The sequence below is a fragment of the Xenopus tropicalis genome, chromosome 2 (genome assembly GCF_000004195.4).
Source record: "Xenopus tropicalis strain Nigerian chromosome 2, UCB_Xtro_10.0, whole genome shotgun sequence".
NCBI lineage: Eukaryota > Metazoa > Chordata > Amphibia > Anura > Pipidae > Xenopus > Xenopus tropicalis.
Window position 1 is genome coordinate 9135128 of NC_030678.2, and position 12421 is coordinate 9147548.

General features: G+C 42.5%; 1 protein-coding gene across 1 annotated transcript in view; it reads left to right on the forward strand.

Moving 5' to 3' along the window:
* Positions 1-3935, forward strand: part of tff3.6 (trefoil factor 3, gene 6) — a 76353-nt gene extending 72418 nt beyond the window's left edge. Inside the window, exons 62-63 of the mRNA XM_031896524.1 lie at positions 2532-2674; positions 3781-3935. Of these exons, the coding sequence (XP_031752384.1) occupies positions 2532-2671 (140 nt within the window). The 3' untranslated portion in view covers positions 2672-2674; positions 3781-3935. The remainder of the gene's footprint in view (positions 1-2531; positions 2675-3780) is intronic.
* Positions 3936-12421: the final 8486 nt, after the last annotated feature.

Below are 12421 nucleotides of genomic sequence, written 5' to 3' on the forward strand. Positions count from 1 at the left end.
CGCTGAAGGCTGCTTTATGGAAGCTGTATCTGCCCCCACCGCAATCAGTTCCTTGAGGCTAAAACCCCCTTTCTCTAACCCCCACAGCCTCATTTACCACCGACCTATGGCTGTAATACCTAGCCTCAGGCCTAACCTTACGCCTGCCTCTCCTTGACTCTGGGATCCTCGGCTGCGACTATGGTTCTCTACTTCACCTCTTCCTTACTACTACCCATTTTTTCCTCAAATCAGGGAGGGCGGGTGGGAGCTTGTTAAACCAAAATGGCCACTTCCCCTTATGCTCCTCCCTGCTTATCTCCTTCTCTGTTCTCTTTTAGCCAATCCCTGCCCGGACTACATTATCCATCCTCCCTAGCACCAAACACCTTCCTGGGCCTTTTCCTATCCTTGTCATGGCCCCGTGCCCTCAACTCCTTCCTTGTTCTATTCCGGGCCCCCATAATGGGCTAATTGTCTTGCCAGTCACCCTACCCAGCCATGTTGGATTGTCACAAAGGCGGCAACCAGGACCCATAACTCTGGGATACAGACCCGCAGAGAATATTTTTTTCATAAACGGTTGTTTGCGCATGTTTTTCCCCTATAAACGGTTTCCATTTTGCCCTGCTGTTCCCATTTTTTCCATTTTTTTTTTGCAAATCTGCTGAAATGTAAATTGTGTACAAACATTTACGAATGAGATTGTGATTTGGATGAGCAGGCCCTGATTTTTTCATTGTGAATGTAAATTACAATTTGCGAAATCAGCTTACAAATATTTTTTCCGCTACTAAAGCTGTGGCGTAACTCGGACGCAGAGTGTGTGCAGAAAAGTTGCAAATTTGCTATTTTTACAAAGCTTTGAGGACATACGCACAGCGAATACAATTTCGCAATTCTGTTTGCACATTTAATGCACCCGTCTTGTCCGGCTTTATAAATATAAACACAGGCAGGGCTAATACGTTCACTGTGCGAATAATTCTGCGCTGTGGGGATTTTATAAATGACCCCGCTAGTGAGTCAGACAAAATAAATCCATCAGCTGACTGATCCACCCTCAATGGTGGTTGCCATACCTGTCAGGGCACACAGCCAGGATCAGATCTGCCTTGGTCAGTGCCAGCATCGGAGTGGGGTATCCAGGGCCAAACAGACTGTCACCTCAGGACCCCCACACCCTCTCAGGCCCCTCCCCAGTCATTAGCTGACGCCGTACATACCTTATACTTCTCAATTGTGTCCGCGATTGGGGGAAATCAGGAGGTGCGCCATAGTTTTAGCAGGAAGTGGGTCTAGGTAGGCAGATCTGCTTCCTCTATAGCAGTGAAGAACCCCCCAGCCGCTTTCCTACCCGCAGCCAGGGAGGGGGACACCCAAGTTATATCACCAACTCAAGTCTTTGTTTATATCAATCAAGTAAGACTGTCTGTACTCCGTATGTTTCGGACTACTTGTCCTTTACCTACTATTTTATTACTATAAGAAAAACAAATTAGTGAGAAATTAAGAACTGTTTTTTTAAGTAGAATCATATGGGAAATGGCTTTGCCATATCTTAGGGTCCAGGATAGTGGTTTTCCAGCTCACTTACTTGTATCAATAGTTACTATTATATTAGTTATGTTATATATCCCCCCCTGACACTGACAGTTATTTATTGGCCACTAGTGATGAGCAAATCTGTCCCATTTCGCTTTGCCATAAAATTTGCAAAACGCATTTGTTGCGTGATTTTTTTGTCACCCGTGTCTATTTTTTTTTTGTCGCCTGCGCTTTTTTTGACGCGACCGCACTGATGCACCCGTGCCCAATTTGACACCCATATTTTTTTGGGCAAATTTTCATGGAAGTTTCACGAAACAATTCACCGATGGCGAAATGCGTAAATTTGCTGCGAATCCATGCCTGGCGAAAAAAAAATTTGCTCATCACTATTGGTCACTATAGGATACTGAATATTTTTGCTTAGCACATAATTTCTTATGTTACTACATAATGGGGCCTATTAATCAGAGTTAAACAAGAGCTTACCATGTTCCTGCCAAGTGAAATTCCGCTACTCTCTATTCATTGCACCATGTTCTAAAAAATCCCGTAGAAATAAAGAAATAAAGCACAGGAGGCAGTAGTGAGCTCTAGTTTCACTAGATATACTAAATCTATGGGGCGGATTTATCAAATCACGAGTTCGAATCCCGAATGGGAAAAATTCGGATTGGAAACGAAAATTTCTGAAGATCGCAAATATCACGAAAATGCTTCCGAAAAAATCGCATTTGTCTCGATAATATCGTATTGGCGATCCGAAAGTCACGAAATTTTCGTACCATACAATTGTAAACAGCGGTAAAGCCTTTCCGATTTTTTCGTGCAAGCGTTCGTGTAGCATACAAAAAAATCGTACAGACACCCAAACAAATCGGCGAAAATACGCTCGGAGCGTTCTTGATTTGGTAAATGTGCCCCTATATATTGCTACATATGCCTCCTGTATTGTACCCGGATGCTACGAATGCAGTAACCTTGATATCTACCCACTCCCACAGCTCGTACAGAGTGTTCATTTAGCCCCGGAGAGAGGCAGGACTGCGGCCACCCCGGAATTACGCCCAGCGAATGCGCCAGCAGTGGGTGCTGTTTCGATGCCAGTATTGCCGGGGTGAAATGGTGTTTTCACCCAAAATAAACGGTAAGCAGGGCAGCTTGTGGCTGTTTGGGGTTTGCATGGAAGGCTTGGGTGAGACCAACCCTACCAGCTTGGAGTCACCAGTAACCAGGGAAGAGCAGGACGAAATCTGCCATTTTGCCTTTGGTGATTTTTTTCTGCAAATTTAGCACAAATAAAGGGTAAACAAAACCCCACAGGTCTTATCACTATTTTCTGACACCCATGTATCATTGGCTGGCATGATGGTGTGGGGGATAGCGCTAATGGTTTGTGTCTTTCAGTACTAAGGTTCAGGGTTCAATTCATACCAAAGGCTGCTTTTTGCTTTTGCCAAATGTATGTTTGAGTTGTATGTACTTTATTTTGGGACATTAGATTTAAGGGGATCTGTCACCCTAAGAAATAATTCCAAATTCTTTTCTATTGTGTTTGTCAAGCAAAATAAACGTAACTTACACTATATAAACTATATAAATCTTGTTTCCTTCAGTCTTTAAATTACACAATCGCAGGAAGCAAGAAGGCGCCATTTTGGGGCTACTGTTGTTAAGGCAAGCTTTGCATCACCCCAAAATCTACTGTATTTAGTGCGCCAGAATGGGGGGCCTGATGGCCATATCCTTGCACTGGCTACACAGTTAGATGGTGAGGAGGGAGGGGGAAAGTAAGTGCTGAATGGAAAGTGAAAGTAATTGTCTGCCTAAGGCATCTCTCCATAGTTCACAGCTTTATTAATATACAAAAAAATCCCCCAATGAGAATCCCAGCTGATGTGAGTAAATCCGGCTCCCTGTTCTCTGTTCCTGCAATTGGAGTTGGGAGCAATAAGCACAGTTTCCCAGCACTGAACAAGTCTGTCCCTTTATCCCCATGTCTGATTCCTGTGCCATATAATGACGGGAAAATGCCATCATTATCTCTATATGTAAGGTACCAGCAAGGGGCCTGACACAGTGCTGGGAATCAGCATTCTCATTGGTCACTTCTCTTGCATCTATAATGAGGTTTGTTGTTAGTAGAATTCTCATGAGTGTATTTGCAGTGCATTGTGGTTATGTTTAGAACCCCTTTAAACCAAGGGGGCCTGTCTCAGCTTGGGGCCTTCTAATTCTGCTTTGTTTTTGCAGATCTTCAGTGAATAAGGACTTGCCCCCCCCACACCTGGGATGCTCCAGCACTACCTGCACAAGTCCCATGATGCACTTGGGAAAATAATTTAACACTTTTATTAACCATCAACATTCAATTCCTTTGAAAAAGCAATAAAATATATGAACAGCAACATTTGTACTGCTAAACTTTATTTATTAAGCCCCTAATTGTACTTTACAGAGAGGTTCCCTCAGTCTCATCAGCCCCTCCCCCACTGAGGCCTACAGGCCACATTAGGAGCCAATAACCCTATTAATGTGCGAGCCCATACTGATACAGGGAAAGGCATACTTATTCCTTATCTATGTTTGTAGGTAAATCTTTAGATTGCGCTACTTATATATACACATTGATGTACATGTCTGGGGTTAAAAATTACAACAGCCTATGAAGTGTAATTACAATGTGCTTTATTAACAGCATTCACTTCTCTTAAGGTCCCCATACACGTTAAGATTTGCTCGCTTGGCGAGGTCGGATCTTCTCCCGATGTCCCCACCTACGGGTGGGCGATATTGGGGACCGTGTAGGCTAATTCGATCATTTGGGCCCTATATTGGCGGCAATGGGGCAGCCGGTTCGGGGACCGCAACAACGAGCCGATGCGGTCCCCGATCCGACTGAATCTTTTAACCTGGCCGATCAATATCTGGCCAATTTCAGGCCAGATATCGGTCAGACAGGCCCCTCGTTTCTGCCCCTACACGGGCCGATAAACTGCCGAATCGTTCCAAGGGACCAATATCGGCAGCTTCTATCGGCCCGTGTATGGGGACCTTAAGGCAGGGTCAGACTGGTGTGTAGGACAGACAGGAGCCCCATACACCCTCTATGGGACCCCACCAGGGGCGGGCCGAGTCGACTGGGCGCCCTAGGCAACCCGGTCGGCTACCTCGCCCCTGCACCACTTTATCGCACCCCCACCGCGTGGTTTGACACGCATGCGCAGTTCGATCGTGGGGGCGGGGCGCGACTCGGTGTGCGATGCTATGCGGCACGACGCAAAACTGTACTAGGGGTAGGCAGGGGAGGCTGCTGCTTGGCTCCCCCCAATCATTGCGCCCTAGGCAGCTGCCTCTTCTGCCTACCCCTAGTTCCGGCCCTGGCCCCCACTAAATGAAAAAGGCCACTGTTGGCCAGTAAGGCAGGTAGTATGGGCGGGGTTTGCAACTAAAAACCCCTGTGCACATTGATGGTGGAGGCGGATGAAGCTGTGACTGAGACCAGTGTTTTGCTCAGGAGACAATGTTCCCAAGAAATGCACCATGTAGGAAAGTTCCAGCCTATGAAAGTATAACTGGAGGAAACAGGATCACTCTGTGGGTTTTACCCTGATGTGGAATGGAGGCTTGCCAATTTTATAATCATAACTTATATAACAACATATATATATGCACTTGCACAGATACTAAATTATAGTCAAACCCTGAATTTATGTACCTAAATTATAAGTTTCCCTTCATGTTTTAATCCATTTCAGTAGGAGCTTTTCCCAGATTTTCAGTGGCTATGGAAGCTGCCAACATTGATTTGTTTCACAGAAGATGGAATTGTTTTCAAGGCTCGCTTTCTTTAGGCAAAAATAATAATTAAAAAAAACCACAAATACAAGAGTATTGTAGAAATGATACCTATATTGGCTAACAATAACAATACATTGCAAGCTTTCGGAGCTCTAAGGCCCCTTCATCAAATGAGAATTGGAATGGCACAACATTTATACTGATAGATCAGAGAGAAGTGTTCACAAGAAATAAATTAGTTACAGATAGATAGAGAGAACTTGTGAAGATAGTGAAAGTAATTAAGGTTTATTAGGGTGGGTTGTAAATAGTCCAGGGGTCTGGATTCAGTCAGATCAGTGTGACATGGAACCTGACCCCAAATTAAGGCCCTGTCTTAATGTGTTAAATAACTCCATACATTTGTATTCATAGATCTTCCTTTCTCGTTCAGTTCCAAAGATCACTTTTAGAATTAACCCCTTCATGTCCTGAAGCCTGTGGTCCTGATTGCAGAAGTGTTGTCCCACTGCAATTTCAGAAATTATCAGCTATACTGATGAGAAAACACAGTAGATATTTTTGGCTAATAAATATTTCCCAATAGTGGTGTATCTACTCTGCGCCAGGAACCCCCCGGCCCTGCTCCGTGCCCACTATCCTACCTGAAAGCTGCATGGACCAGAGATTTATATTCAGCAATGGAGGAAGCAGACCCCGTGCTCCAGGCCCTTCTGTCCCCCAAGTTCCCCCTTGACTGTGGGTTCTGCCTTGTCGATTATTAGGTCCCTGGTTTCCATTGATCCCAATCTATGGCGGCCTGCCTGGAATACTCAGTGACTTGACTCCATGTCAAGAAAACACAGCATTGGGGGGGAATGAGACAATAATGAAAAATTAATAAAAAGAAAAATGGCTCATAATGAAAAACAGCAATTTGTTTTGGCTCTGGGCATTACTGAGTTACAATGAGCCGCACTGTGCGGTCAGATATACAGTAAATGGACATTATTCTGACTGGCAGAGCTGGTGAGAAATGTTTGGTGCCGACCACATCAAAGCTCTCTGGAACAATACACACCGATGTAGGAAAAGCTAAATCAGCCCAGTCAAATCCATAGATAAATACATGGATTCACCAGTCATTTTGTTCTTTGCCCCGTCGGCTTCTCGTGATTATTCTTTTCAGTGAAGATACACAGTGACGTGCGCGTTACATACAGAGGCAGAATTGTGTAACATCATTTTTATTGACTTGGTACGTTCCACATAGATGAGCTCACAATGATCACTCTTTCTGGGGGGACTCACCCAATATATCTGCCCTTAGGGTTCCCACTGAGCTTGAATGGCAGAAAATTGAATTCAACATTCCCACTGATAGCGATGGGGGTAGGTTGTGATTAGGGATGTAGTGAACCTCGAAAAAAAAGTTCACAAACTTACGCCAAAAAACACGAATATTCACGAACTTTGCGAACCCCATAGACTTCAATGGGAAGGCGAACTTTAAAACCTAGAAAAGCCATTTCTGGCCAGAAAACTGATTTTAAAGTTGTTTAAAGGGTGCCACGACCTGGACAGTGGCATGCAGGAGGGGGATCAAGGGCAAACATTTCTCTGAAAAATACTTTGTTGACACAGCGTTGCGTAAAACCGCAAAGGCAGCTGGCAGACCTAGCGGAAATACGCAGCGTTTTTTGCTATTTCGCACTATTAGCACCATGGAAACGGGATTTGCTGAAAAATGCCATGTGTGGCTTGTGCGGCGTTTTTAGGCCGAGAAAAAACGCAGCGGAAAAAAAAATGTGGCGAACCCAAATTGCGAACATACGCGAAAAGTTGGCGAACTTCCGATCTTGCGAACACCCGATGTTAGTGCAAATTAGTTTGCCGGCGAACAGTTCGCTACATCTCTAGTTGTGATTTTAGTATACCCATATAAAAGCAAACATGTCTAACAGAAGCTATGAGTAGTGATGAGCGAATCTGTCCCATTGCGCTTCACTGAAAAATCTGCGAAACGCGTTTGTTGCATGACTATTTTTGACTGCAACTTTTTTTTGTCGTGCGTCAAATTCTTCCATGGCGAACTTCCGCGAAACAATTCTCCAATGGTGAAATGTGGAAATTTGCTGCAAAATCCATGCCTGGCGAAAAAAATGTGCTCATCGCTACCTATAAGGAAGGGAGACTATCATCCAACACATCCTCACTAAAAAAAAAATATTTAGAGAGAGAGAGATGTAATGAAACAGGCATGGCACAAACAGTTCTTTTTCCTGGGATCCCCAGCTGGTAGACAACATGGCAATGTAGATGAATGGAACTCCTACTGTGGGGGACTGAAAAAGGAAATCTTTGGACTAATTCAGATAAACACAAAGAATTCTGGGAATGTATCCCAAAGAGCTCCAAGAAAATCCCATTTACATGATGAACCCCAAGAAGGGTGAAACTGGTCTGTAGTTGGGAATCTGATCAGCTATTATCCTGGCCTTTTCTTTAAGAACCCAGTGGGTGAGCTTTAGCTTATAGCAGCAATCCCCAATCAGGGGTGACATGTTGCTCCCCAACCCCTTGGATGTTGCTCTCCGTGGACTCAAAGCAGGGGCTTATTTTTTAATTTCTGGCTTGGGGGCAAGTTTTGGTTGCATCAAAACCAGTTGTACTGCCAAATAGAGCCTTCTATAAGCTGCCAGTCCATATAGGGGCTGCCAAATCGCCAATCACAGCCCTTATTTGGCACCCCAGTAACAGTTTCCATGCTTGTGTTGCTCCCCAACTCTTTTTACATTTGAATGTGGCTCAGGGGTAAAAAAAAGGTTGGGGATCCCTGATTTATAGACTAAACCCATGTTAATGGGATTTTCTTGGAACTCTTTGGGATTTGTTTCCAGGACTCTCTGTGTTTGTTTGCATACGTATTAGGGATGCACCAAATCCCGGCGGTTTTTTAAGGATTCGGTTTCAGCCGGATCTGCGGTCCCGGCATGACCGAATCCGAATCCTAATTAGCATACATTAGCATATGATAATTAGGATTCGGTTCAGGATTCGCCCAAATTCTGCTGGGTGGGTTTGGGGGTTTGGACGAACCCAAAAATGGGAAAATCAAAGAATAATGCAGGCAGGCACTCCGGATACTCAAAAATTGTATAAAAGAGCCCTTTGGCCTTTGGAGTGCCTGCCTGCATTATTCTTTGATTTTCCCATAATGGCTCCATAATATGAAAGGTCTGGGGCATGAGCACCTGGACCCATCCTTACTATGGGTAAGATTTACCATATATATATTGTGATCACCCCCTTAAGTGTGTTTCAAACCCAAAAATCTCTAATCTGTATGAGATGGTCTCCTCAACCCTTTAGACTTACCTGTGGACTAATTTAGCAAATCCTGTGGGTCTGTCTGTCTCTATCAGAATGCAATGAATTGAGGAGAATTTCGTTTAGGTTTAAGTTTACATCAACTGAATACTATTTTTTTTTGCCCATTAAGCTAAAAAATATTCTTACAGCTGCACTAAGTGGGCCTCACTTACCAACATGTACAAGGCCAAAGCCAACATTTTTAATAGTCTTTTATATTTTGGTGCATTCTGCTTTATAATCTACGAGAGCAGCCCATTATTAGCCATACCTGTCGGGGATCTCCTGGGTTTCTTGGCATGTCAAGAAACCTAGTCAGAGTTTATTGGTCAGCAAGTAGACTAGACCCCCACTTATACTTACATACCCCCATACCAATAAGTACAAGGTAGACAGGATGAATGGATTTCCCAATCACTACTCTGTCCCACAACCCCTAACCCTTGCAAAGGGTCTTTGTTTACTTCACAATTAGTGATGAGCGAATCTGTCCCGTTTTGCTTCGCCATAAAAGTCGCAAAACGACAAGAAAATTTGCAAAATGGTGAAAAATTTGCAAAACGCATTCATTGCGCAATTTTTTTTTGTCAGCTGCATCTTTTTTGACGCGAAAGCGCCCATTTTAACCTGGCCGCACCCATTTTTTATGTGACTGCACCCAATTTTGACGCAGCCACTACTTTTTTTGACGCGCTACAAATTTTTCCGCAGCAAATTTTCACAGAAGTTTTGCAAAACAATTTGCCAATGGCGAAATGCGGAAATTCACTGCGAATCCATGCCTGGCGAAAAAATTTGCTCATTACTATTCACAATACTAATTACACATAGGGGCCGATTTACTAATCCACGAATGGATCGAAAGCGTCCGAATGCGTTTTTTTCGTAATGATCGGTATTTTGCGTTTTTGACTTCTACATAAACTCGCAAGCTAAAGTGTTTGAGTGTTTATTTTTTTGCACTTAATAAATATCAGACAATTACGTCTTTGCACCATAATTCAAATTTTACAAGTTTTAGAGCAAAAAAAACTCAAATTGGGAAAAAAAAAATCACATTCAAATCTTGATAAATCACCCCCTTCATGTATTCAAAAACTTATTGATAATAGGGATAATTATGGCCAATGTGATGGTTATATAACTGCTGATACAGGGAGAAATCTGACTTATTATTATATTTTCTTCTTTATTTGGGTTAGCAGCCAGGAAAGAGTTTTTTCCACAGTATGTAGTAAAATTGATGGATGAATTTTAAAGCTAAATAACTATAGTACAATATTTAACTTTAATAATAAATCATTTGTACGGGTAAATATGTATATATTTGCGTGATTATGAAGATCAAGGTTAAATGGGACATGTAGTGTAACTGCACCTTTACCTTTGTCTTGGAGCCAGTTCAAATGAGCCATAATACAAAAATAAACATTTAACCTCCCTTTAATGCGTCTTTCACGCTGCCCTGTTTGCCTTGGCACACTCACTCGGCAACATGAGTAAAGGTAACCTCCAGTCACAGGGAAGGTATGTGCAGTGACAGAAAAGAGGGGGCACCGTGTGAAATGGACACAAGGGGGCACATTTACTAACCCACGAACGGGCCGAATGCGTCCGATTGCGTTTTTTTCGTAATGATCGGTAATTTTGCGATTTTTTTCGGCGTCTTTATGATTTTTGCGTAAAAACGCGAGTTTTTCGGCGTCTTTACGATTTTTGTGTAAAAACGCGAGTTTTTCGGCGTCTTTACGAAAGTTGCGCAAAGTCGCGATTTTTTCGTAGCGTTAAAACTTGCGCGAAACGTCGCGCCTTTTACGTTTTAACGCTACGAAAAAGGCGCGACTTTGCACGCAAGTGTTAACGCTACGAAAAAATCGCGACTTTGCGCAACTTTCGTAAAGACGCCGAAAAACTCGTGTTTTTACGCAAAAATCGTAAAGACGCCGAAAAACTCGCGTTTTTACGCAAAAATCGTAAAGACGCCGAAAAAATCGCAAAAAATACGAAAAAGTCGCAAAAGGTTCGTTTCCAATCGGAATTTTTCCAATTCGAAATCGTGTCTTAGTAAATCAGCCCCAAGGAGATAATAGGGAGAGGGGGAAACAGAAAAAGAGAAGAAGAAAGAAGTTGGTGATCAAGTGAAAGAAAGATACCCAAGACTCACACACAGTAAAGTTAGTTACTAGTGATGAATGGATTTGCTGCGAAATTCCGCATTTTGCCATTGGCGAATAGTGATGGGCAAAAAAATTTGCCAGACATGGATTCGCAACGGATTTTCGTGTTTTGCCATCTCGAAATGGGTGACAAAATTTGCAAGTTTTTCAGCGAAGTGAAACGGGACAGAATCGTTCATCACTAGTGATGAGCAAATCTGTCCCGTTTCGCCATAAAATTTGCGAAACAGCAAGAAAATTCCCGAAACACATTTGTCACGCGACTTTTTTTTTCACCCACGTCTTTTTTGTCGCCTGCGTCTATTTTTTTAGTTGCCCGCATATAATTTTTTGTCACCCACGCTTTTTGACACAACCGTGCCCAATTATGACACAACCGCACCCGATTTGATGTGACCAATTTGACACGTAACGAACAAAAAATTCTGCGCAATGAATTTTTCCGCAACGAATTTTCACAGAAGTTTCGCAAAACATTTCCCCCATGGTGAAATGCGGAAATTCGCTGCGAATCCATGCCTGCCGAAAAGAATCGCTCATCACTATTGGTGAATCTTTTTTTGCAAAAATTTGCCGCAACAAAAAGTTTGCCAAGTGAGGAAAAATGTTGCAGTCATGTCAAAAAAGTTGCGGTCACATCAAATAAGTGGCGGTCGCTTCGAAAAAGTTGCGTGTGTCAAAAAATTCATGTGGTAGCCACGTTTCATGAATTTTTCAGCAGATTCACTCATTACTATTAGTTACTTTTGTTCCACGGAACCTTCCCACTGCATAATGCCAATCATTCAGAATCCATAATGTGCTCTTGTTCATCCAACACTGTTGGCATTTCTATTAATCACTTCCATAACACAATTGTTGGATTGTAATTTTGCCATTCTAAACCAGTTTCACAAGGAGAAAAAGGGCAGTGACCATAGATGATCAGAAATGGTGAGGGTTAGAAGAAATTGTTTGCTCAAAAAAGATTAAAAAATATATATTAATAATTAAAGCAAAAAGAAAAAAGCAAAAGTTTTTCATCCAGCTTTTGTTAAATAGAAAAAAATCCACTTTGGTAAAAATGCCAATTTCATTTGAACTGAAATTTAAAAAATTTAGTAAATCATCCACGAATAGTGATGAGCGAATCTGTCCCATTTTGCTTTGTTGAAAAATGTGCAAAACTACAGATAAATTAGCAAAACGGCAAAAAATTAATGATGAGTGAATTTTTTCGCCAGGCATGGATTTGCAGTGAATTTCCGCATTTCGCCATTGGCGAATCGCTCCGCGAAACTTCTGAGAAAATTTGCAGTGGAAAAATTTGTTGCGCGTCAAAAAAAGTTGCAGTCACATCAAATGGCCAAGGTCATGGTAACAAAAAGACGCAGGTGACAAAAAAAGTTGAGCAACAAACACGTTTCTCAGATTTTTTGCTGTTTTACAAATTTTTTTGATGTTTCACAAATTTTTTGGTGAAGCAGACAGATTCGCTCATGACTTTAAAAAAATAAGCAAAACATGTGTGTTGAGCACAACTTTTTTGACGCAACAGTGGCTAGTTTGAAGCAACTGTGACTATT